Source organism: Desmodus rotundus, chromosome X (genome assembly GCF_022682495.2).
Source record: "Desmodus rotundus isolate HL8 chromosome X, HLdesRot8A.1, whole genome shotgun sequence".
NCBI lineage: Eukaryota > Metazoa > Chordata > Mammalia > Chiroptera > Phyllostomidae > Desmodus > Desmodus rotundus.
The window spans coordinates 86,865,937-86,893,514 of NC_071400.1; the positions used below are offsets into that span (position 1 = coordinate 86,865,937).

At 42.8% G+C, this 27,578-nt stretch overlaps 1 protein-coding gene, 1 long non-coding RNA gene and 1 pseudogene across 5 annotated transcripts in view; 2 read left to right on the plus strand and 1 right to left on the minus strand.

Moving 5' to 3' along the window:
• The window catches only part of PCYT1B (phosphate cytidylyltransferase 1B, choline), a 100,103-nt gene that overhangs the window by 677 nt on the left and 71,848 nt on the right, over nt 1–27,578 (plus strand). The window contains exon 1 of one of the 4 annotated variants that reach the window (XM_024569919.3): nt 22,482–22,827. The exons of 1 other annotated variant lie outside the window; for it this stretch is intronic. In XM_024569919.3, coding sequence (XP_024425687.1) covers nt 22,711–22,827 — 117 coding nt within the window. In that variant the 5' untranslated portion in view covers nt 22,482–22,710. Of the gene's footprint in view, nt 1–22,481; nt 22,828–27,578 lie in introns of those variants that run through there. 2 more of the 4 variants (XM_045203265.3, XM_045203264.2) reach the window with 2 other exon arrangements.
• On the plus strand, nt 2,327–5,126 carry LOC112313354 (proteasome subunit alpha type-3-like; annotated as a pseudogene).
• Nucleotides 8,765–22,804, minus strand: LOC123480696 (uncharacterized). The gene is made up of 3 exons (XR_008426007.2): nt 22,725–22,804; nt 13,282–13,371; nt 8,765–12,011 (listed from the first exon to the last, which is right to left on the minus strand). It is a non-coding gene; the product is annotated as an uncharacterized lncRNA (long non-coding RNA).

The following is a 27,578-nucleotide window of genomic DNA, read 5'->3' on the forward strand; positions in this document are numbered from 1 at the left end:
AGTTAAGGGGAAGAATGATGCCATGGGAGCCTGGGGGTGATGGAGAATGTCTAGCAAAGTGTTCATTATTCTATGCAATTAGAAACTCTCCTAGTAGAAAGGCCACAAAATCCTGATTACCACACCCACTTCTGAATACTTTGCAATGCAACTAGCACAAAAGTGAGACCACCTTGTGTGGTCTTTTATTTTTGGGGGGCCAGGGAGGGCATTGGAGAATGTGCATTTTAGTGGAGCCTTGTTAAAAGAAGTGAGTTCCTGATGAAAAAGTTTAGGCAGTGGACAAAACAGTAAGTAGGATTCCAGGTGATGTGAAGAAGAGATAGGGACCAGAGAAAGCTTCCTAGCAATGATGCAATTTCTTTGCTTCATGGTGGAGCTGGTTTTATGACCAACTTCCCTGATAGAGTGGTTTCTCAGGATTCAGGACACAGGTCATGCTCCTTTCTGTCCCAGCACTCCTTCAGAACCTTCCCATGCCCCCTTGGGGTGGCTGTAGATTGCTGGTTAAAGGGGGCACAAAATCTCCCCTTGTCAAGAACCACTGCTCTGGGTTTTAGTAGGATGAGCTCAGTCAGCACTGGGTATGACCTGTCAGCCTCTACATTCCCCCCTGATGTGTTGGGAACTGCTCTGCCTGGTTTCAGAAGCTGTAACCCCCCATGGCTAAGGCTGAGTAAAAGAACTCAGGACCACATGTCTCAGAAAAGTAGACTGGGTCCGTATCCACCCACACTTGAGCTACAATTGGTAGACCATTTACCCCAATCGGTCACTTTCCCATTCGCCTCCATATTATCTCAGATTGGAGAAATTTGTATGTTGAAGACTCATGAGTTTTGCCAGCTCATTTTGTTGAGTTAATGGGGGAATCAGGAGGCATTTTAGTCATTCATTCATTCATTCATTCATTCACTTATTCATACATTCATGCCTCATTTTAAAAGATTTTATTTATTTATTTTTAGAGAGGGGAAGGGAGAGAGAAAGAGAGGGAGAGAAACATCAATGTGTAGTTGCCTCTCACGCGCCTCCCCACCAGGGACCTGGCCTGCAACACAGGCATGTGCCCTGACTGGGAATTGAACTGGAGACCCTTTGGTTCGCAGGCCGGCACTCAATCCACTGAGCCACACCAGCCAGGGCTTAATCATATTTCTTATCTCTTGAGGAATGCAGACCCCCTTCAAATGAGAGAGTTGGTTATTCACTTTCCACATATTTAAATTTGGTACTTGATTGGCACTTATTTGGAAATAGGAGACTACCTGAACATATCTTAATTCCTCTTGCCCCAATTTTTGTGAGGAAGATATTATTTATATTCTCATTTTCAAGTTAGAAAATTAAAGTTCACAGAGGTTAAGTAAACTGTACAAGGTAGTAAGGGTAGAGCTCAAATTCAGGTAAGGTAGCCACTAACCACTTACGGCTATTTAAATTTTAATTAGTTAAAATTTAATTTAATTTAAAATTTAGTTCCTCAGTTGCACTAACCACATCTCAAATGCTCAGTGGCCACATGGCTACCTTATTTGGACAGCTATACAGTGAAGATATAGAATATTCCATCATCGCAGAAACTTCTATTGAATAACACTGCTTTAAGCTGTAATGTCTCTTTTAGATATGTTGACACACATTCTCAAAATATATTGCAGTTCTGTTACAAATAATATGGACTTAAAATTTTACAGTAAAATCTCATTCATTTGAAGTCTCTTCATTTGCATAGCAGCAAGTTAACTTTGATCTGCAAATTAATAATATAGATAAGAGTCAAGGAGACGTTAAACACACTTCAGAGACCAAAGATTTTTAAGCACCATCAAATAATTTCAGAAGCACTCACTTAGATGCAAGCAATTGATATGATAATTACACACATCATTTTTATTTATTCATTAAAACAGGGATCCCCTATGGTGCTATGGTAGAAAATAATGTAGTTAGCCTAGTTCTTTCTAGCAACCCTTCTGCTATTTTAAATTATATGAAAAATTATTTTATACTACTGATTTACCTTCCTCTGTTCCTTTGGATTGTAAATAGGTAGCATAAGATACTTTCACACTGAAATTTTTACTAGCTCAAGATCTAATTCCAAAGCCCTTGCTTCTTCCACTATCTCCCAGGAAGGAGCATTTCTGTGGGCACCCCAGAGAGCTTGGCTAATAGTAGGGGTTTGATGGTTAACTGTTGATTGAATGACAGAGATAGTTCTCTTTTTTTAAGATTTATTTATTTTTAGAGAGGGGAAGGGAGGGAGAAAGAGAGGGAGAGAAACATCAATGTGTGTTTGCTTCTACCAGGGATCTGGCTCACAACCCAGGCATATGTCCTGACTGGGAATCGAACTGGCAACCCTTTGGTTTGCAGTCTGGTGCTCAATCCACTGAGCCACACCAGCCAGGGCTGAATGATGGAGATAGTTCTTTCAAGATGCCACTTACTGGAGTGAACTCCAATTTTCTATAGCAAATCCATGGATCAAAATTAAAACTGTCTCCCATTTCTTCTTTTCCCTTTATCAGTCTGCTGCAAAATGGTGAGATAAGGGCTTTCATGCCCCTTCAACAACCCCAGTACCAGGCAACCACTAGTCTACTTTCTATTATATGGATTTTCCTACTCTGGACATTTCATATAAATGGAATCATACAATATGTGGTCTTTTAGGTCTTGCTTCTTTCACTGAGCATATGTTTTCAAAGGTCATTCACATTACAGCATTTATCAGTACTTTGTTCTTTGTTATGGCCAAATAATATTCCATTCAATGGATATACCACAATTTGTTTCTCCATTCTTCAGTCAATGGACATTTGGGTTGTTTTCAGTTGTTGGTTAGTGTGAATAATGCTGCTATAACATTCGTATACAAAGTTTTTTTTTTTTGGACATATGTTTTCCAGTCTCTCAGATATATACCTAGGAGTGGAGTTGCTAGGTCAAATAGTAACTCTATTTTTAACTTTTTGAGAAACTGCCAAACTGTTTTCTAAAGAGGCTACACCATTCTACACTCTCACTAGCTATATGTGGTAGTTCCAAATTCTCCATATTCTCACCAACACTTGTTATTTTCCATATTAAAAAATTATAGCTATTCTAGTGGATATGAAGTTGTATCTCATTGTGGGTTTGATTTGCATTTCCCTAATGGCTAATGATATTGAGAATTTTTCATGTGTTTACTGGCCATTTGTATGTCTCCTTTGGAGAAATGAAGATTCAAATCCTTTGCCCCTTTGAAATTGTATTATTTGTCTCAAAGACCCACCTTTGCCCTAAAGCAAGTTTTCTCAACTGTGGCTTTATTGACATTTGGGGCCAGATAATTCTTTGCTGTGGGGTACTTTCCTGTGCATAGTAGGATGTTTAGCAGCATCCCTGATCTCTATCTACCAGATGCCAATAGCAACCCCCTCCCAATTTGTGACAATCAAAACTGTCCAGACACTAAAAAATCACCTTTGGGAGGGGGGCACAAAATCTCCCCTTGTCAAGAACCACTGCTCTGGGTTTTAGTAGGATGAGCTCAGTCAGCACTGGGTATGACCTGTCAGCCTCTACATTCCCTCCTGATGTGTTGGGAACTGCTCTGCCTGGTTTCAGAAGCTGTAACCCCCCATGGCTAAGGCTGAGTAAAAGAACTTGGGACCATAAGCCACTTAGGAGACAAAGCTTATCTTCCTGGCAGGGGCACCACCTCTGTCCACTTTACTTCACCCTGCTAGGCCCCAGGCAGATGACTGGTTAGCCAATGATGGGTAAGATTCCTCAAGGGAGGGACAACCTAAGACAGGCACAGTCGCAATGGGGCCATCAGTGAAGGACTTGGGGGACTATAGAAAAAGGGGGTGATGGACCCTCACCCCTCAGCTTTGACATAGCCCGAGTTCTCATTCTATCTATAAGAAGTCTCCTAATCTCCTGGCTGCCCACATCCCCCACCTGACTTAAGCCTAAAAGACAATGCCAGAGGTGGGTGCAGCCCTGTGCTGGAACAGGTGGTTCCCTGGGGCAACCAGGCCTAAGAAAGAATGCATAAAATCCTGTGAAACCTACTTTGCTAAGAATGCCCTCAATTTAAATGATAAGGGTCCAAGCATAAAGTGAGTTTGTTTCCCCAAAGTTTTATGGCCCTTTAGCTATCTGACCCTGACTCAGAATAAGCTCTCATAGTTCTTTTAGTGTTATCTATTGTTTGATCATTACTGCCTGACAATTATTGACAAGCTTTACCTGTATTCCTCTGCAAATTGAACCCAATAACAGCCCATTGAGGAACACGCTCAAGGCCCTTCTCCTTTGAAAGATTGGTCACCTTTCCTCCCCAAGCAGATTATGTCTTGGTAGACTTATTCTCATCTGTGGCGGACAGGGGTGCCCTGCAGGCGGAGTACCCCCACACTGATGGAAGAGTTTTTCAGGTTCAATATACTATGAAGGCTGTGAAATAGTAGTATAGCTATTGGAATCAGATGTAAAGATGATGTTGTCTCTGGGGTAGAAAAATTAGTCTTTTCTAAACTTTATGAAGACGGTTCCAACAAATGACCTTTTAATGTTGATCAGCATATTGGAATGGCGGTAGCAGGTTTGCTGGCAGATGCTTGTTCTTTAGCAGACATTGCAAGAGAAGCTTCCAACTAGATCTAACTTTGGTTATAACATCCCACTAAAACATCTTGCAGACTGAGTAGCCATGTATGTACATACGTATACACCCTACGGTGCAGTTAGACCGTTTGGCTGCAGCTTCATGTTAGGGTCTCACAGTGTGAATGATGGTGCACAACTCTACATGATTGACCCATCGGGTGTTTCATGTGGTTATTGGGGCTGTGTATTGGCAAAGCCAGGCAAGCTGCAAAGACAGGAATAGAAAAGTTTCAAATGAAAAAAAAATGACCTGCTGTAATGTTGTTAAAGGAGTTCCCAAAATAATTTACATAGTACACGACAAAGTTAAGGATAAAGCTTTTGAACTGGAGCTCAGCTGGGTTGGTGAAATAACTAAAGAAAGACATGAAAATGTTCCAAAAGATATAAGGGAAGAAGCAGAGAAATATGCTAAGGGATCTTTGAAGGAAGATGAATCACATGATGATAATATATAACACTTACTTCAGCATTTATTTAAAATTTCTAATATAGTCCCCATGTAACTATTTTTCCCTTGGATTATTACATACCCACTAACCAATTTTCATTACATTTTTGTCTTGCAATCATTGAAGTAGCTTAATATCTGTTTGACAAAGTTGGTGGGAATAACTGAACACATATTTATTTAGCATTAACATGTAGATTTACACCTATTTAAAAATTCTTTAGTTAAAATACTGCAAATAGAGGCTTTATAATTAGATTAATTAAAAGCTCCATTCTGTCACTCGGCCAGGATCTAAAGATCATATCCTGTTGGGACTTTGTGTAAAAAGTACCCACCAATGTAGTAAGTAGGCAATTGATTGATGCCATTGCCCAGTTTTGTATTTAGTGAAATGACTGCTGGTCATCAGACACTGTTAACCTCTATGTGTACACATGCAAGAAAGATGTTTCAGGAGAGTCAAGAATGTATTTTTTCTTTTATTGTGGTGAGGGGTAGATTTAAGTATCCACAAAATTGTTATTGTGTCACTTATAAAATTTCTCAATCTATAAAGTTCAAATAAAAATACCCATATTTTATGCTAAAGAAAAGAACCACTGCTCTAAAATACCCTCCTCTGAACCTAAGAAATACTTACATGGAAACATAACCCAGTTTGAGTGGAGTGTTGGAGGCAGAAGCTGATCTGAGTGGGTTGAGGATAACGTAAGAAAGTGGATGGACCCTGGAGGTGTCAACTAATCTACCCAGTATTTATTTTATGAGAGATAAATATCGAGGTTACAAATAAGCCTTAGGTAACATTATGAGATAAACAATAATTCAATATAATAACACAAAAGGAGTTGTAAGACTGTATATGCAAGTATCAAAAGTGTGGTATAGTGTATCTAGAACTACAAGATTTCTGAGAAGGGGAATTTACTGTAAACTGGTCTGTGGGGCAGAGTGTCATCCCTTGACCCTACTCAGCATGAAGCACAAATGACTGTTACGTGGTCTTGCCTTGCTGGTAGGCAGCTCTCAGCTTCATCTCTCAGGTTAGTCTCATCTCTTGGTGTGGCTGTGTATACGTCTATCCCAGAGATAGACTGTTGGGTTGCCAGGAGCAGTACCCACTAAGTTAGCTTTTTCATTAAGGAGGAATGCAAAGGACCGACTATTAGAATCCAGAGAAAACTGAAAAGCAGGCCTCAGCAAGAACAGGACCCACAGCAGCCTGAGAATCCCATGGAAGGAGCCGTTTCTGGACATATTTACTCTAATGCTCTGCTCACAGCTCAGCTCCCAACCCACTTGGACTCCGTCTCTTAGTTCTAGTTCCTGAAGGAGGGAACCTGAGGATCTGAGAAACCACTGAACAAGCCCTGGCATGGCTCTCTTAATCAGGTGTCCCAACCCAACTGCCTGGCTGTGGGTGGCAGTTTTCACAGAAGGGCTGGGAAAGGGGGAGGGAGACATAAAGAAATAGGAACACATCATAGATCCTTAAGCCACTCCACCACCCACACAGATTTCCCCCCACTTTTTATCATCTCACCCATTTTTACTTCACTGCTCCCCAAAACACACATCACATTTCACAGAAATGGCCTTACTATTGTTTTCCAGTTGAATACATAGTTACCACCATTACCTCACTCATTTCTTCAGTGCCTATGATACTGCGGTCTTGACCTCAAGTATCCTGCCTTTAGAAAGGGGGTGGGGTGTGTAAATTACCCATAATGTTTTCTGTTTAATAATGACACGGTAGGCAAGTGTCATCTAAACTAAGATGGGCTACTGTAGCAGGAGAAATGTATCTGTTTGGGGAGTAGTGTGTGAATTCCCTTCACCCTGATCCTCCCCCTTTTAACAGAAATAAAGATGACTGAGATGCTGGGAGATGGTACATTCTTCCCACTAGTTAATAAAGTGATGCCCCAGCCCTCACCAGGTATTATAGTTAAGAAGGTAATCAGTGCATGCTTTGAGTTTGCTATTTGAAACTCAAAGGTAATGAAATCAGAACACTACTCAGATTTTTTTCTCATAAAGAATTGAAAAACAAAATAGGGCCACAGAGCTAGAGTAATCACATTTTGAATGATTTCTCCTGAGCATTCCTTTAATAACCTGTAAGTGTTGGGTAAGAAGAACAGAAAAAAGCAAAGTTAATTATTTAGGAAAAGCTTCATCAAGGAGTTTTGGTTACCTTACCCTGGGTTTCTCTGTAACCTTGGTAATACTGATATTTGGAGCCAGATAGTTCTTTGTGGTGGGGAGCAATCCTGTGTGCATAGTAGGATGTTTAGCAGCACCCCTGGATTCTAACCAGGAGATGCCAGTAGCACCCCCCACCCAAATCATGACAAATAAAAATGTTTCCAGACATTATTAAATGTCCCCTCTGGGGCAAAATCATGCTGGATTGAGAACTACTGAATTAATCACATACATCCTTCTTACTCCTCATCCCTCTGGGTCCCTCCAGGGTTTGCTGTTTTAAACCCTCAGAACGGAACATTTCATATCAGGACCATCCACATTTGCCAGGGAACTACTTGAAAGAAATTGACTAGGTCAAAGTTACTTGTCCAGATAACAAGAAGGCCTCTTTTCATTTCTGTATTGAAAACCAGCAGACAAAAATAACAAAGGAAGAAGGTCTAATAAAGGTATTTACTTAAGGCAGAGGGGAGGCATTATTGCCATTTGGGTCTGGATAATTGTTTGTTCTGTGTGTCTAGTACACGTATAAGACGAGGCAAGATCAAAGGCAAGGTCAGACTAATTTGCCTGATAAAAGTACACTGAGTGACTTTGGATTCGGAGAGTTTACTACTATATGGACAGTGAAAGAAAGGTAGCCAATGGTGCCAGCTTCCTGTAGTCTTTGTCCCACATACCAGAAACAACAACATGAAAACAAAGGAGGCTGGATGACCTCAGCTCCGGTTGCTGAGGAGCCCATTGTAGAGGGCAACTAACTGGTTCTCTATTCTGCAGCTCTATACAGAGGGCCGAGGCAGGAAGCTCCGTACCTCCACAGGAGCAAGGAGGCAATCAGAAACTGCCTCCCCTCTGGCAACTATGGGCTTTTTCTCTGTGTCTATGAGTCTATTTCTGTTTTTCTGCTTGGTCTTTTTTTTTTTTTAGATTCCACATATAAGTGAAATCACACAGCATTTGTATATCAACTGTACTTAAGAAAAGAAAAAAATTAACAAAAAAATAAGCCTTAATACAATAACTGGCACATACTAGATTCATCACAAATAGTAGCTACTGCTATTGTCATTGTTGTTACTACTACTAATATTCCTTTCCCTCCCAGACTGTTAACTCCATTTAAGTAGAAGAATCATATGTTCTGTTCTGGCATGTAACAGGCGCTCAATAATATTTAATGAACTAATTGATTGGTTGAGATTTGAAGCAAGCAACCTTGCCCTCCCACCTGTTACCCCAATACATCCCCTTCACCACATCAAATATTTTCATTTCCTCCGATATATTTGAGTATACAGGACAAAGCTTCTCACCATCTACTGGCCCTGAGGTCCAGTAAAGTCATAGCAAAAATGGAGACTTTCCAATTGCCTTTTTTTTTTAATTTGAAAAACAGTGTTGAGGGTGGAAAAATCTCAGTACAGAAAAAAAAAAAAACTAGAAGGAAATACATAAAGTGTTGACAGTGGTAATGATCACTGATTATAAGGACTTTTCATTCTTTTTACAATTTTGTAGTCTCCCAAATTTTTAAAATAAAGCGAACATAAATTTTTAAAAGCTTCCTAGTGACATCTTCTCAGGGGAGACAGAGAGGCGAGCACGACATGGCCTTGCAGCAGCTCCTAAGAGGCCTACCACCTCTCACATTCCAGGAAGATCACAGGTGTTCTGCCAACAGTTGGATGAGCCGCAGTGCAAGTCTTTGCCGGTATGATCTACGTGAACATGTTCAAGGTCGTCAGTGTGCCAGGGCAGACTCATTCCTTCGTAGTGGATCACTGTTCCTGTGCATTTTTGGATGTTTAGCAACATCCATGGCCTCCACCCACTAGATGCCTAGAGCACCATCCCCCAAGATCTGACAACCAAAAAAGTCTCCAGACATGCTAAACGTAGCTTGGGGGGGCAACATTTCATCTTGTTGAGAACCACTCATCTGGAGCCCTGTCCACTTCCCACATCAACACAAAACATTTCATCTGCAAATACTTCCATGTATATTTCTAAAATAAAGTTCTTTAAAGCAAACACAATATCATTATCATACCTAAAACAAATAATAATTTCATATCATCCAGAAATTATTCACATTTCTATGTCTTTAAGATCTTGTTTAATCCATAGGTTTCTTGCAATTTTTTGGTTACAGAAACTAGGTTTGGCCTATAGAGCTTCTCACAGTCTGAATTTTGTTGATTGCACCCCTGTGACATCAACATATTCTTTTATCCCTGCTGTAATTTCTATAAATTGGTCTGGGATTAAGAGGTGTGATCACAGCCAGGTTCTATTGATATTTACTTGGCAAACTACTTTATAGGTGGTGCAGGTATTTCTAGCAGGTGTATGTAACATTTGGGGCTGTCTTTTTGTCATGTTAGCAATTGTTGCTGCTCAATGCCTCGATCCAATCACTCATTAGGTGTTATAAAATAGGGATAGTCTACTTCATTACCTTCTTTATTACCTTCACTGTCACCGTTGGTATTTAGCTAATTATCAATGGGAAAGGGGAGGAAAAGGACTTAGATATTGAGCTTAATAAAATGGGGAACATGAGCCTGCTTGCCTAGACAGGAAGCTACAGCTTCACACCCCAGGGAATTATGGTATTGCTCCTTCAAGGGGATTAACACCCCTCCCTTCCCCATTCTGCTACAAGATTGTTGGGGGGCACAGGAGGAGGTGCTTGATCAAAGAGTCCTATCAGTCTAACTGGAAGGTATAAACCTATCAAAAGCCCATGAAAACTTGGGAATTTCATTGGCCAATTTGTAAAAGCACCTGGACTGTCCCAAGCCCAAGCTAATAGAATCCCAGAGGAGCAAAGAAGCCCTCTCTCTCTCTCACTTACCCACCTGGTGACACACTTGTCCCATGCACGTGCACGTCCTCCCTCCATAGCCGTGTGGCCTGAGCAGCCGTGTGGCCAATGACTATGTGGACTGCACATGCAGGCTCCAGGCAGGAGTCTGAGTACCTCAGCACAGCAACAGATTGCAGCTGGGAACACGAGCTAACCTAGCCAGATGCTAGACTGGACTGTACTTTGATATGGAGCAGAAACTCTGGGCACTGGCTTTATACTGGCCTTTATACTGGCCCTATGGAAGACAAGATTGGACATTTTCCATGGCGAGACAGATGGAGATGGGACATTGGGAAGTCAGGAAGGGAACCCCCTTAATCTTACGTCATCAATAAAGTTTACCATGGAACTCCATCCTTCCGTGAGGGTCTCAGGAAATTCTTTTCCTCACAACACCACAGCAACTCCACTTCCACGAATAGCAATACCTTCTTCACTACTCATTCTAAGATAATACACTTCCTTTCTTTAAAAATTTTTTAATTTATTTCTAGACAGAGGGAGAGGGAGGAAGAAAGAGAGGGAGAGAAACATCAATGTGTGGTTGCCTCTAGCACATCCCCTACTGGGGACCAAGCCCACAACCCAGGCATGTGCCCTGACTGGGAATCAAACTGACGACCCTTCGGTTTACAGGCCAGCCCTCAATCCACTGAGGCACACCAGCCAGGGCAGATGATACTTCTTACATACAGTTTGAAACTTCTTACATACAGTTTGTATGAGAATGGTAATATAAAATGCTTGATTCTTTCCCTCTGGTTCCCAGTTTTCAAGATAATGCATTTTTTCCCTTGCATTCTCCAATGCAGACAGCTGAGGTTTTTAGTTAGTTTGTTTGTTTGTTAAATTTTTATTGTTATTCAATTACAGTTGTATGCCTTTTCTCCCCATCCCTCCACCCCACCCCAGGTGAACCCACCTCCCACCCCCTGTTTGGGTTTTGTAGGATTGATTATGAATTCATGGATTTAAACATACTTGATGGTGCCCTGGCTGTTGTGGCTCAATGGATTGAGCGCCACCTTGTGGACTGAAAGGTTGCTGGTTCAATTCCCGGTCAGAGCACATGCCTGGGTTGCGGGCCAGGTCCCCAGTTGGGAGCATGCAGGAGGCAACCAATTGATGTTTCTCTTGCACACCAATGTTTCTCTCCCTCTCTTTCTCCCTCCTTTCCCCTCTCTCTAAAAAAATAAATAAAACATTTTAAACATACTCGATGGATTTCAATCCATTGCAGTTCTTTATCCTTACTGATACTTAAACTTTCCATCTTTGGCTGGCAGGAGTCTCTCCAAATTGGCTCCTGAGTCCTTTCGACAATTTGTATCCTTTTTAAAGAAAGGATAATAGAACTTCTATATTCTCTTGAGTATTTTTACCATCACGGTTTTGCTGTACAACAGTGGTACTCAAAGTGTGGGCCTCAGGCAACACCTGGGAGGATGATAGAACATCAAATCAAATCGAAGGTTGAGAAACTTGTGAAGAGATGCACAGACAATGAGAGACTTTAAGAGACTTTACGAACTTAGCCTCCTAAAGTGTTGGGCTCTATTTTTTTCAAGAATAAGATATTTGATATACTTGTGGGCCTTTGGAAAGACCATTTGTCACTGGCACCGCCTAGTATTATTCAGAGAATTACATTTCACTCAGAGAGAACATAACCTAGTGAATCCACTTCTGCTTCTGTTATGGAGGAAGAACCCATCGGATGCTACTGTTTGGAAGATTTATTAGGGCATGTGGAGACATCATCTTGAATGAGTGTTTCGTGGTGATATTGTCCACCGGCACCTATGAGTGAGTCAAATATGGGATTTATAGAGGCTTAATAAAAGGTTTTTTTTATCTAGCTAAGTAGTATCATTAAACATCAAACTAAATGAAAAGCTCTCAACATGAAGGCTATCCAAAGAGAACAAACTGAACGGAGCATGGGAAATGTTGAGCTTCAGGGGCAGCGTACAATGAGCAGGAGCAGCAGCTTCGAAGTCCAACAGGCCCAAGTTGAAATTCAGCTCTGCCACTGACCTTGAGCAACTTACTTAACCTCTCCAAGCGCTGATTCTTATATGCAAACCTAACACAGTGCCTGTGCCTGACACAGAATAGGGTTTCATAAATTAGTAAGTATTAAAATGATAGACACTGTATTGTTCGAGTATCTGGAGATGAGATACCAGGTCCAGCTCACGCTAAGGAAGGTGTGGTAGGCAGAATAATGCCCCCCCCACAAGATGTCCACATTCTAATTCCTAAAATCTGGGAGTAGGTGACTTTACATGGTAAAAGGGATTTTACAGATATGATTAAATTAAAGATCTTGAGAGAGATTATCCTGGATTATCCAAGTGGGCCCAAGATGATCAGAAGGGTCCTTTCAAGTGAAAAGAGGCAGGCAGGATAGTGAGAGATGTGACTCCTGAAGCAGACAGAGGCTGGAGTGATACAATTGCTGGCTTTGAAGATGGAAGGAAGAGGGCCATGAGCCCAGTAACGTGGGTAGCTCTAAAAGCTGGACAAGGTGAGGAAACATTTTCTCCTAGAGCCTCCAAAAGAAATGCAGTCTTGCTGATACATTGATTTTCACCCACTGAGCCCCATTTCAGACTTCTGACCCCCAGAACTTTAAGATAATAAATTTGTGTTGCTTTAAACCATTACTTTTGGTAAATTGTTACAGCGGCAATAGGAAACTAATACAGAAGATTACACCAAATCTCTTTGAGCATTTAACAATTCTGAGCGCAGATTTTATAAGATGAAGATTTCACTTTGGACTCCATGCCATTCATAATCGATTAGTATAAAATCCAGGCATTGTAATAATAGTTTACTTGTTAAGAAATTTATCCATGCTGGGCCTGGCTGTGTAGAGCACCGTCCCAATACACCAAGGTTGTGGGTTTGATCCCTGGTCAGAGCACATACAAGAAGCAAGCAATGAATGCATAAGTAAGTGGAACAACAGATCCATGTCTCTCTCTCACTCTCCCCTTCCCCTCTCTCTATAAAAATCAATAAAAAAATTATCGATCTTGGCATCAGGGTCTCGATTACTCACTTGCCAGTCGAGCACATTTGTATCAATTGAGAAGGTCCCAGGTGCACTCCTCAGGACTGTGCAGTATTTGCTGCAGTACCAGGAAACCACCTGATGGGAATGCAACAAGGAAGAGAACTGGTTATGGTAGATCAATAACCAAGAAAGAGAACTCTTTAGGAATATCAGATGTGTAAATTTGGGCAACTATTCTGGAGGACTATTTGATAATAGCATTAGAAAACATGATGTATACAAAAACCCCAAAATGCAAGTGAGCAACTCCACTTGTAGGAAAATTTGTCCTGGGTAGGGGGTGAGGGGCGGGGAATCTGGGTTAGTATGCATATCACTCACCTGCTTTAAAAAATCTTACCGTGGTTCCCATAATTGCTTATAGAATAACACTTGGGGAGACTGAAGAGCGAGAGCAGTACATCCACTTACACTGGATGATTAAGACTGGCAGGTGTTGGTACTGGCCATAGCTTGGTCTATCTAGAGTTGAACGTGGTTAGATTAACCTTGAAGGTCCCTGAGCCAACTTTGCTACATTTGATCTTTTTCATGAAAATTACTGAAATGGTGATTGTGACTAACAGTTCCAATGCTACGTTGGTGCCTGCCCTTGAAGATTTATTATAAACTATTATACAATTTTGTGGCTTAAATAAATTAAAAATATTATATGTTTGTGTAATTGAGCCATTAAGTGTTGAAAATTACCTATATTCTTACTTACCCATTGATATTCAGATAATATATTTGGCACGCAAAAGTAGTGAATCCAAATTATGCTCAAATCCAAGTGAGGAATCTTTATTCATTTTTTCTCTTGTATTATCTGTTTCAGCCGTATGTCTGGACCCAAACCCCATCAAGGAGGGACCAAAATTTACACAACATTCTTGAGTGATGGCGGCTGCATTTGGAGTTTTGATTATACTGCACTACATGTGTGATTATTACTCGTAAACAGATGATTAGATATTAATTAGACAATAAGTGATTGTAAAGCACTTAGAAAATAAAAGTGTTTATAAATACCACCAAGTAATAGCAACAATAATTCTTTACTGACTACACAGCTGCTAATGTCAATAAGAATGATTTATTCCAGCTAAGGGCAATTTTAATTTATGCAAAATAAAAAGCTGTTACCATATCTGTTTTGCTACAGCAAAGCAAAATATATCATCTTTACAACAGATTTTTATCATCAGCATTTAGATAATATATCTTATTTTGGTGAAAACCAACTTATCTCTTTTAGAACCTTCTCAAACACAGGCACAACCACTATGGTATGGTGTCTTTGAGCGCCAAGAACTGGACCTCTTTGCTGCTCATCTCTCTGACTCACGTCAAATATTCATTTCTTTTAAATATAAGATGTCAGATGACATTTTGTTAGTGGCATTTGCATTCATGCAGTAGGTTGGTCATATGGGGTCTGTGCAGTTGCTCCCTAGCACCTTACAACTATCCTTCAACTCAGTAAATTTTGGTCAAACGAATGAGTGAAAGTCAATTCTTTTTTGGTTATTATAGAAGCTGGAAAAAGAAGAAAATCCATTTGGAGAATAAAGTACTTTCATTCTATCTTCTTGAATTTGTTTTTCAAAAAATAAGTTGTGGAGTTCTGAGTACGTGTTATGTCTGACCACTATGTTTTCCCCTAATGGCCCTTACGGGTCACAGACCTGTAGCAAGCCTGCCTCTTTCCCCACCTGTGAATCTGGCAATGTATCTGTGCTTATTTTTCGGTCATAAGTAAATTCAACCACCGACAATGAATCCAGATCCATAAATTGGATAAATACAAGTGAAGAGTACTTCATGTTCCATGAATTTAGCAGAAGAGGAGTAAAGGGTTTATTTTGGATGATGAGATACATATGAGTTAGCAACCTTGTTAACAGAGCAAATCCACTGTAGTTTGGAGGTAAATAGAGTGAGCTTTGATTCAAGAGACCTGGATTCAAGGGATACTTCTGTCATTTACTGTGTGGGCTTGCTCATCTCATTTAACCTCTCATTCGAAAATTTTCACTATTAATAGTTATCAGTCTCAGAGTGTTATTATGATATAATTCAACATGTAAAAGCACCAAGTGAGGGGTGAAATGCTCTACAATAAAAATTATTAATATAATTTTACTGGACTGGGTAAAAAGGATTTATGCACGGGTTTCACTACTTAGTAGAGTGAAAAAAATTTTGGACTACGTCAGGTTATTTTTTTATTTTTAAAGATTTTATTTGTTTATTTTTAGAGAGGGGGGGAGGGAGAAAGAGAAGGAGAGAAACAAGGATGTGCAAGAGAGAAACATCAATAGATTGTCTCTCGAATATCCCCAAATGGGGACCTGGCCAAAACCCAGGCACGTGCCCTGACTGGGAGTCTAACCTGCGACCTTTTGGTTTGTGCGATGAAGCCCAAACCAAAAGTCCACTCAGCCACATGTGGAAACACCATATTTTCTGGACTATAGGACACATCCCCCCAAATTTGGGAGGAAAATAGGGGTGCATCTTATAGGCTGAATGTAGCGTACCTGGTTCGCTACAGGATTTCTGCTTTAAAGATGTTATTAAATATTTTACCACAATTTTTGCTGCAAAAAAAATTTTTTTTTCCTATTTTCCTCCTCTAAAACCTAGGTGTGTCTCATGGTCCGAAAAATACGGTATATCAGGGCTGGACTATATCAGGTTTTAGGCCCAAACCATAAACCACATATGGAAAATTGGGGAAGTGGCTCACAATAGAGCTGTGAAAGTCACAAAATTCCATGGAAGGTAGTAATGGTCTCTGGGTAACCTGAAATTCTTTGGTGAACTTTACCTTGCTTCATCCATCTCCTCTCTTTGTTTTTGACACATTTCTTATGTGATGAACCTGGGGCAGTGAGAAAAATGAGTAAAGAAAGAGGAGACATGAAAGAAAGAGTGGCGCCTGCAGTGATGGTAAGGGGGACGGACTTGAAATGAAGGAGGCTTTACATATAGCCTTGATAAGTATTAAGAGCAGTGCAATATATGTATGGGTATATAAACTGTAGCCAAATAATTTAAAATTTTCAGTATGATTGACCTAATACTTTTATACGATGGATATACAACATCTAGCAGCATGACTAGTTTAAAGAATGAAAAATTAGAGATAAAGATTGAAGGTTATTTTTAAAGAAAAAGCCTAAATGTGATGCCTACTTAAAAATAGGCTTTTATGTACTGTTATGACTCATTTTTATCCACATGTGATATGAAAGGCATTTCACCATAAAAAACAGATATTAAAAACTTTTTGATGGAACATTGAAATAATGCCTTAGTTGGAGATCCCCCAGAAGCAGATGCTGAGAGAAGGATTCAAGTTCAAATAACTTATTTGGGAGGTGAGCCCAGAAAACAGCCACAGGAGGGTGGGTGATTGAGACAAGGAAAGGAAGGCAGCTAATTCAAGGTTCACTGTCAAGGCACTTATCACTGTGGTGATTGGAAATTAATGCCACTGGAGAACTTTGGAATCACGTAGAACAGGGGTCCCCAACACTGGGGCAGCGGACTGACGTCGGTCCACGGCCTGTTAGGAACCAGGCAGCCACGGAAGCTCGCCTGAGCTCTGCCTCCTGCCCCGCCCCAGACTGAGCTTGGCCTCCTGCCCACCCCCACCATGTTCAGCTCTGCCTCCTGCCCCCATGAGCTCCTTCTCCTGTCCCTCCACTTCCTGATACCCATCCGCTCTGCCTGCTGATCCCCCACTTGAGCTCCACCTCCTGTCCCCGCCGACCCAACTGGAGCTCCACCTCCTGCCCCAGCACTTCCTGATTCCCGCCAGCTCAGCCTCTTGCATCCACCCCTCTGTGTGAGCTTGGCCTCCTGCACCCACTTCCAGATGCCCCACCATGGCCTGAGCTCCACCTCCTGCCACCCACTCCCTTAACGGCCTACCTGAGTTCCACCTGCCCCCTGAGCTCTGTGTCCTGCCTCCGCCCCACTGGCCTGAGTTCCGTCTCCTGCCCCCCATTTCCTGATCCCCCCCACCTGAGCCCCACCTTCTGCCCCACCCCAACTTGGCCCCTCCTCACGTGAGTTCCACCTCCTGCCCTGCCCCCGCCTGAGCTCTGCCTCCTGTCCCCGCCCCCCCACCAGAGTTCTACCTCCGGCTCCCTAGTTTTCTGACCAGCCCCCCCCCCCCCCCCCCCCCCCCCCCCCGCCTGAGCTCCACCTCCTGCCCGCAACCCCATCTCAACTCTGCCTCCTGCCCCCCGATTTCCTGGTAAACCCTACCTCTCCCCGCCCACAACCTCCCCCCCCCCCCTGGGAGCCCCGCCTCCTGCCTCCCTGACCACCGTCTAAGCCCCCCACCGCCTGAACTCCTTCTGAGCCGACCCCACCTGAGTTCTACATCCTGCCCTGTCCCTTTCCGAGCTCCGCCTCCTGTCCCCCCACTTCCTGACCACAGCTCCCACTTGAGCTCCGCCCCCTTCCTGAGCTCTACCTCCTGCTCCAGATATCCTGATACCCCCTCCATCGCCCCCCCAGCTCTGCCTCCTATCCCTGCCCCACCACCAGAGCTCCGCCTCCCGCTCCCCCATTTTCTGACCACCCCCCCAGCCTGAGTTCTGCCTCCTGTCCCGAGCCCCCACCTCCTGCCCCACCCCCACCTGAGCCCCTACTCCAGCCCCTCCCCATGTGAGCTCCACCTCCTGCCCCCTGATATCCTGATACCCCCTTCACCCCACCCCCACCTGAGCTGTGCCTCCGACTCCTCCCCATGTGAGCTCCACCTCCTGCCCCGCCCCAACCTGTGCTCCACCTCCTGTCCCACTCCACCTGAGCCCCACCTCCTGCCCTTCCCGCCAGAGCTCAGCCTCCTGTCTCCCCATTTCCCAATACCCCCTCCCTGCCCCCCACCGGAGCTCTGCCTCCTAACCACCACCTCCTGAGCTCTGCCTTTTGCCTCCTCTCTGAGCTCTGCTTCCTGCCCCCACCCATGAGCTCGGTCTCCTGTCCCACCTCCACCTGAGCTCTGCCTCCTGACCAATCCCTTCCCTGCCTGAGCTCTACCTCCGGACTCCTCACCTCCGTCCACGGAAAAACCGGTCCCTGGTGCCAAAAAGGTGGGGGACCACTGATGTAGAGTAATTGGGTATTTGTATATTCACTCTTCAATCATTAGTTGAGGGCTCTTGGGGATTTAGGCTGCTAGTTTTTTCGTCCTGCAGCCCTGCCTTGGTGGTGGTGATGCTGGGAGGGCTGTGGCAAAGGGCAGGGGTTTCCCAGGGCCAGAGAAAGCCTTCAGGCAGAGAGATGCAGGTGCTCGCCAGGTGTTCACCGCAATAAGGCCCGAGGGGATCAAGCAGGGCTCAGATAACCTCTGCTCTGAAGAGATTCTTGTGGTTCTTCCCTGCAGATCTTTGGGAATGGTATTTTCAACAATTTGATGTTGCTAAAGTGAATATGGTTTACAGGAAGAATGATGTCATTTGTAGGTCTCTCTTCAAAGCTGGAGTGAACGGCTATATGGCTTGATTTCCTCATCTGGAAAGTGGGACAACTCTCTCTGATCGGGTGTTGTGGGGATTACAGGTGCCGGTGTTAAGTCCCTGGCATGGTGCTGAGACTATGAGAAGTACTGGGTAAATGGTAAAGAAAAGGATGACTGGGCTTGTGAGGGGCAGCAGAGCTAACACGTTCTCACCCAAGCAACACCCTACTTTCAGAGGTTACAAGACTCAGGAGTCTTGTCCCCAACTGGTCTCTGGGGATTTTCTGAACAGCCTGCCTACAATGGGTTTCCTCTGCTTCTGTTAACTGGAGATAGGACCCCCCTACCTACAGCTTTGTTCCTCAGTTTCAGTTTTGTTGTTTCCTCTCAGTGTCCCGGCACCTTTCTATTTGCTCATGTGCTAATTAACCTCTGCCTGTCTCATCCCCACCCCATAGCCAGCTGTCAATGCATTTGGGAGGAGGGGTAATGTTCTTTTTTTCCTGACTATAAGGGTAATATATGCTCTTATTTTTAAATACTTGTTGTAGACAGGACAATGTAAAAAAGAAAACAGAAATCCCCCATAATCCCACAGTTTAAAGATGTCACTGTTAGCATCCTGGTGTATTTACCTCCAGTACTCTTTTCTAGGCATGTACATAACCATAACTGGGATCATTTTGGAGGATTGTATTTTGGGGCTCACTTTTCTCAACCTGACAATGTTAACATCTTCCCAGAGCATTAGAATTTCTTCGAAAGCATGACTCTTAATGCATGTGTAGTACTATATCAATGAATGTATATTTTTATTTTAATCATTCCTCCTATTTCTGTAAATTCTATCTTTTTGTGTGTTTTATAAGTAATTCTGCATTAAGCATCTTTGTATATAACCCCTAGAGGGTTATAGAATATTTAATTCTGTAGTGTTAAATTAACTGGCCATTCTCAGCTAATCATCTTAATACCATTACAAAGCTCCCAAATTAAAATAACCCATTAAAGTATTATCAAGAAGTTCCTGAATCAGATTGCAATAGCAGCCAAGACTTTGTCCCTGGAGTGAGTGGATCTGGTAAAGATCCCTCTAAGAGTAGTGCCACGAGGAGTCTATTTTTACCCAATAGGACTGTGAGACATACTGAGATTCAAACTCTGGGCTGTGGGGCAAGGGGCATGAGGAAACCAAGACAAGGCTGGAATAGGATTAGTGGGAATGGAATCGCTAGTAGTTATAGAGCTGACGCTCAAGACAGAAGTCTAAATTGCGAGGTTCAAAGGCTTGGGCTAAATATGTGTCAAGTGTGACTTGGATTTAATATAGTGGCACTGACAGGTAACGGTTTGACTTGGGTGACACAATGAATATACTCATTTTAGGCAGAGGCAGCATCTTGGTTTGATGGGCCTGGGGAGGAAGAGGAAGAGAGGAAGGGGGAATCTGCCCACTTTGAGACAGAAAAAGCTGCTTGGGGTGATAAAGGCATGGTCTAGGTTCTTGGGCAAGAGGAGTCCACAAGTATTCCAGTAGACATCAGGACTCTACTAAATAAGCAGGTGAACAAGTGAGCTTCTCATTCTAGAGAGGAAATTAGAGGACCAATTAGGAATCAAGCTGGCAACTCAGTGGTCCAGAACAGTGGGGGTTTGGTACTTTCCAATGAGATCATGTGGCTCTAGGCAGTGGTTCTCAAATTTTAGTATGTGGCAGAATGCCTCCAAAACCTGGGGGTTTTAATTAAAACACAGATTCCTGGTCTCTACCACCTAAATTTTTGATTCAGTAGGCCTCAGGTGGGGAGTAAGAATTTCTGATGAGATTTTAGGGGTGCTGCTGCTGCTCCTTTGAGGACCACACATTGAGCCACTGCTGTGTCATTCAGCATGGGTAGGAAAGGGGCTCCTAAATGTATTGAAGGGCTTGGTAGAGCTAAACTTACATCTAAGTGTGTTCTGTGCTTCCAGGAAGGCAGACAGGATAGAAGGCAAAGGGTAGGAAGCAGGTAGGAAGACCTCTTTTCAGATGACCCAAGTATCACTGGAATTCTTACATCACTGGACTTCTCTCATGCATTGGTAATAACTGAGATGCCAAGTGACGTCATTCTGATTTAATGTGGCCAGCTCCATAACTGTCAATCTCTGCTGCAGAACCCATTCTTTTCTTCTTTTAGGGCACTCTTTGCTTATAGGAGGATTAATAAAAATAATGCTCTCTTACATTAGTATAGCACATTCTAATTTATAGCATGCTTTCACAGGATATCTTATTTGATTTTCCAAATTCTGTGAGGGAGGAAGAGCAGGTGTTTTTATCCCATCTTTTGGACTACTGGTTCTCAAAATGCGGTCCCTGGACCTGCAGCGTCCGTGCCACCTAGGAACTTGTTAGAAATGTGAATCCCAGCTCCTCCCCAGACTTACTGAATCAAGTCTTGGGGAGCCAAACATTTGCATTTCCAACAAGTTTCCAGGTGATGCTGATGTTGCTGCTGCTGGTGCTGGACCACACTTGGATTAAAACCACTGCTAGATTAAAGTGAAAGATCTAGAAGCCCAGGGACTTTTCTTAAAAGGACTCCTACCTAGGTTTTTTTCCTACACCTGCTGCATCCCTGGCTCATGCTCCACCCTTCCAATCCCAGCTCTATTACTTATAAGTTTGAAGCCCTGAGCAATGACTCTAAATTGCAATTTCCTCACCTGTAAAATGGGGATAATAAGATCCCATTTTTTTGGCTCTTATGAAGATAAAACAAGATCTAGGTAAAGTACTTAGCACTGTGCCTGTGCTTAATGTTAGCAATTACCATGCTTTTTATCAATGTTATTACAAGTATGATATTTCACCAGAATGGACACCTGTGTAAGTCCTTTTGAGTATGTGTCCCTCTTAAAATGGGGGATATTCCTATCCAATTTAGACATGAGGTCACTTCCTTTTTAACACACCATCTGGGATGTTTCTGTGATTGTCATTAGCCTTTGCTGATTGCTGGGGGCTTAGGAAATGAAGCAGAGGAAACCAGCACGAATAGAAGGGCAAACAGCGCTGACTTCACTGAAGAAACAGAATAGTGGACCAGGGGAAGTGTGGCTGAGGGAGGAAGCAGTTGGAGGTGAGAGGCAGGTCATCAAAAACAATCTACCTCCTTCAAAGTTCCCCCCAGGGCAGCCACTGGACAAGCCCAGGGCTAGGCCCCAGGAGGCCAAGCCTCAGGGGATCTGCCCTGATCTTGTTGCAGTCAAGCAGGTGAACATTCAGCTGCCCACAATAAATGCCTCTGGGATGTCCTCGGAGGCCAGCTGACAATTGTGGGCACAGGGAGTTTGGGCTCAAAAGTGGCTTTGTCTGCAGAGTGACTCCTGTTTGGCAAAATTCTGACTAGAGCACCTCAAATGCTCAGGCCAGGGACACAGTCCTTTTTTTAGCGGAGATCTGCAGTGTTCTTTCTAAAGGCCTCCTGGCTCCGCCTCCGGAAGCGGTTTAATCTTATCTGGGTAGTGCAGCCCGGTCCATTGCCGCGAGTGGACCGAGACCTTTGCAACAGAATTAAAGAAAAGACACAAAAGCAGCAAGTTCGGGCCCCGTGGGCACAGCCGGCCGCCAATGGGGCCCGGCCGCTCCCAGGCGGAGTGGTACTATGATGACAGTAGCCAACCAGCGCGCTCCATGCAAATGAGGTACTGTATCCCGCACCGCTGCTCCAGTGCCGCCTGCTTGTTCTAGTGATAAACTGAGGCCTTGCCTCCCGGCTTCTCCCAGAACGAAAGGGGCGGGGGTGGGGGGTGGGGGGGTAACCCCTTTACTTCCCCCAGGGGAGAGAGAAAGAAGGGACGAAGAAGGGGGATGGGTAAAGAAGAGAAAAATACATGACAAAGAAAACATTCTCTGCCTGGGAGGAGACTGACAGAGGGTGTAGAGCTGGAGGGAGCATTTGCTGGCCATGCCAGTACTTACCATTGATGCTGAGTCAGAAACAGGTATCCCAAAATCCCTTTCCAATGAGCCTCCCTCAGAAACCATGGAGGAAATAGAGCACACATGCCCACAGCCTCGACTGGTAAGTAAAGACAAAGGATGCAAATGTATGCGTGGCTATGGCACAAAAGAGTTCCTTTTGCGCCCGCAGGCAGCGAGGAAAAAAGATGCTTAGAGGATTTTCATGTAAATGAGAATGGAGCTACCGCCTAATCCTTCTCAGCTGTTTATATTTAGCTTCTCTACCCAGCGCTGCTCTCAGCTTACAAAGCATTATTGTACCGGCTGGGTAGGAAACGGGCTGCTTGGGCTCTGCTGTGTTTTTGTGCCTGGGGAGGATGGGATGGCCTTTTTCCTTTTAAGTGTGTTCTTGTCTGAAGGAAAAAAAAAAAAAAATCCTACAGTGCAATTTAAAAAATGGTATTCGTTTCGCAAAGCTTTGGACGAGTCCGTTAACTTCTCAATTCTAGCTAAGGAATGATTCGGTTCTCAACTAATTTTGGTGCCTAATGCCAGTTTTGGAAAAACGAAAACGACATGGAAGCAAAACTTCCCCGTTTGAACATTTCAAAATAACTAAGTAAAAGAGTCCCTCGATGATGTATTTAGAAATAATGTGTATCATCTTAAATGAATTGTAAGCATTTCCTGGTATGCTGTGACGGTTTCTCTTCAGGTATGGGAAGCTACATTGACTTAGGGGCTGCATGCCTTTTAATAAGAGTGCAAACCGGGCACTCAGAGCTTCCTTCCTGCTCAGTAACTGGTTCGCAGCCACCTCGGCGTGTATCCTCAAGGAATCAGAAACACCAAATGGGCGATGGGTTTTCCGTGGCCTGAAGTCTTGTGGAGCTTGGGGAACCGGCAATACACTAGTTAGAACTATACACTGGTTAGACCTATCTTCTCTCTAGTGATTTCCCTTAACTTAAAAGGTGCAATATTTTGATTGGCTGTGGAGTTTGACCCTGGAAAGAGGTGTGGTTTTTTTTTTTTTTTTTTTAGGATTTTGTGATGTAGTATTTTCCCAAAATGAGGGCTCACAGATTCCAAAGCCAGCCCATCGTGGAACTGTCATTTCTTCAAAAGGGTTAATAAGGGTTCAAAGGCAGCCTTAGAACAACTTTCTGATACATGAAAACAAAGGAAGTTATATTAGAGCAATGTGGGCCTTTGTGCATTGTGCTTGTTTTTTAAAATATATTTTCTTAGGTCAATTAGATATTAACTTCTCCCCAGCACTTTAAACCACTTACTGAATGACACACACAACGTAGTACCTATGTTCTCATGGGATACAAAGCATCCCAATAAGTTTGTTACCGAAGGATTCCTTTAAACCACTAAATATCTCATGGTTTTAGCACAGAAAAAGTTGACCACTAAAGACTTGTTACCATATCACCCAAAAATATTTTTAAAAGTTAAACCCAATGTTCAAATTTGTATCACACTTCTTCCTGACAGGTAAGTCAAGGGTAGGGGACAGAAAGGCAGCATCCAGTTCCAGTTTGTGTATCATTTCAGTCTCTTGTGCCAACTTCTTTTCCTTCCCTTCTTGCCTTTTAGCTATCCTGCTCCTTGCTTGCTTCTGCCTGAGAGAGAGTGGGCAGAGGAAATCAAGGGAAGGAAGAAAGTTCAAGTACTTTTCACTTTCACTTGTGACAGCTCATCCTGGAGTTAATTCACCAGAACCATGCAAAGCTGGCAATGTTATACTTCCATCTCCCCGCTGCTTTAGAAATGAGGAAACTGAGGTTCAGACAGGGTAAGCCAACTTCCCCCAAAGTCACATTGCTTCCAAGGGGCAGATCTGGGATTCAAACCCAGAGCTCTGCACCTGCGAAGTGGAAGTTCTTTCCCCTACAACACACTCTTAAGTGAGATACATTCCCTTCTGATCTTTTTGGTAGTTCTGGCTTAAAATGTGTGTGTGTGAAGGATGTACAGAACTTCCATGTTAAAGTGATTGCTTTGATCTACTTTTGATAAAAAATGTATGTTCCATGTTGTCCATGTACTGAAAATTGGCTCTGTTTAAATAGAGGCTGCAACCAATTTATAAACCACTACACTAAATTTCTTGAAGCACCTTTTATCAATCTTTGATCATTGTAGGGATATATTCTAAAGTTTGATTTGCACTTCAACACCCAACTTTCCTTTGCTAAGGATTTTACTTTAATAGTTAAGGCACATGTTAACTACTTAGTAACAAACTTTGTTCATGAAGGGAGTGAGTCCCAAGTGAAAATTCTAAATTTGCACTTCAAGTTTTTAAGTAGTTTCTGTCCATCTTTAGCCTTCCTAATATCTTCATATTTCAAATTATATAAACTGTGTTTCTTCTGGCACCCAAGCATTTCACCCAAACTTACACGTGGGTCACCGGCACCACAACTATCAGCAGGGTGTGGCTGCTGAGTTGCTTAACTAACTTTGGAAAGTGCACAAAAGGCTTAAGAGATTCCCCCCCCCCCCCCCCAGCAGAGGACAGGCTCCTTCTCTCACTAGTCACCAAAGTTGAATTCATACAGTTAAGAGAAAACAGGACTCAATAATAAAACATTAAAAAAAAAAAAAAGGTAGCCATTGCCACAGTAGTTCTCATTATGTTCCCTGAGGCATACACTGGCTCCCCAAACTCTTAACTTACCTAGGGGTAATGGAAAAGGAAGTTACTGAGCATATAAGGGCTATAAATCTTTACAAGCCCCAGAATGTGAACTGATGTCACTGGAGGTTATTGTCTGGAAATACAAATTTGATGTAAATGTCAGCAATTGTGTAAAATGCCCTTTTTGTAGTGAACTGGGCTGTCTGTTTAGCATGGCACTTGAGAAGGTGTGTACAGTGTTCCTGTGTCTACATGTGTTTGCCTCTATATGGTTTACAGTGGAGGTTATCTATTGTGATCCAGTTTAACTCAGCCCTCGTTGACTGAGTACGTACTACATGCTGAGCTCTGAACCCTCAAGTACTTTGTAATCTGAAGGTTTGAGAGGAGACTGAAACATAAACAGATCGTTTCCATACAGGTCTATAAGAGCACAGCATGCTAAAAATTGTGTTACCAGGTGTAGTGGGGACAGAAAGGAGAGTGGTGAGCTCCCTGAGAGTGAGTCAAAGTTTGCCACCGGGATGTTGAGTAGAAACCTGTCCTGTCATCACTGTGTCTCTGGTCTCTGATACAGAGCCTGGCATAGCTCTTTAAGGGAAGTTGGCATACTTAAGTAAAGAGGACTTTAAAAGCAATCTGTATTTTAGATTCTTGTAAGTAGTCAATGGATGAGGATATTGAGGATTCAATGGAATCGTGTTCAAGGGGAATTTTTTTCTGAAAGGTATACTTGTAGTTTTTCTACCTGCTTTATTTTTCATTGGAAGAAAATATAAGAAAGGAGAGGAATAAGTTGAATTAAATAGCACTGATAAAGAAATGAGAAAAGATTACCTGAGTTTTATGATAGAGCTGGTATTTTAGAAATGCACTCTTATTGCTCTAGCTACTTTACCACACTGCATGGGTTTGAGATGTTTCTTCTTTCCATTGTTACAGTGTTTATTCTTGATCCTTGATTTCTTTTCTGTTCTTTATTTTCTTGCTTGAACATGATGCAAGGTTACTCATAACCTTGACTGTCAAGAAGAGAAACTGAGTAAGTAGCCTTGGGCAATATGATGTAACAGCCCTCTTTAGAGACCCAACTCCTGAGGGATGAGGAGTCCTTCTTGTGAACAAGGACTGTGTCCTCTGATCTCCCCAGCCCTTCAGTTTTGCCTAGACAAATCCTGTTGGCCCAGGAGATGTTCTACCAACCCTTTCTAACAAGGCCCAGCCACCCTGAAAACTGTCTGCTTAAGGATTTGGTTAACAACCTTGGTCAGGTTCTTCTAGGAGTGCATTCTGCTGTCAGAAGGAAGTTGTAATTCTAGCCTGCAGTAGTCACTTCCATGAGGATGGATGTGCCATGGATCAACTGAGAAGGCCTTGGAAATAAAAACGGGCTGGTTCAATATGCTACTTTAGCAGGAGTTCATTTCAGGCTTTCCTTCAAAGGGGAGCAGTGCCAAGAGACTGCTGTCTTGCAGAAGGTGCATTATGTCAGTTGTGAGGTAGGATGCTCATTGGCTGGTGCTCCAAAAGATGACAGATTTCCAGAGACATCAGTGACTTCCTTTACTAGTATCACCATCTATTTAGCCACTCAGAGCAGCATACATTTTAAAAGTGAGACACTTAATGTGCTGTGTTAGTGAAAGTAAACAAACATGGGCTTCCTCGGGCATTTACTGTGGTCACCTGGAATTCTGTCCAGCGTTACCATTAGCCATTTTCCTGCTGGTCCCTGTCCAAAGGCAACATTCATTTCCTGCAGATTGATCATAGTCAGACATATTGAGCATGGAATTAATGAATTTGTTTCTTCTTTTAAATTCTTAATTTAAATTCTTAAATTTAAAATTCTTTTAAATTTGTTCTTTCACTACCCCTCTACCCCACCATTTGCTTAATGCTAACCTCCTTATGGAAGAAAGGAATCTAGATCTAATATAAGAAGATAGGTAGGTTCTTTGTTTTATTGTGGTGTCTAAGCATATAGAAATGGACAGGGCGCATGCGTCCTCACTCAGGCAGTGAGGGGACTTAAAGTATTCGGTGATAGCAGGTCTCTAGAAGATAAGTGAGAGAAAACTCAGTCCCGTACCAACAGGATCCACAGTTAGCCAGCTGGTTATCAACTTTCATGCAGAGCAATGCACCAGGTGCTGTGGAGAGAAATGAAAGAAGTAATCCACAGCCCCTGCCTGTAACGATCATTTCCATTCAAC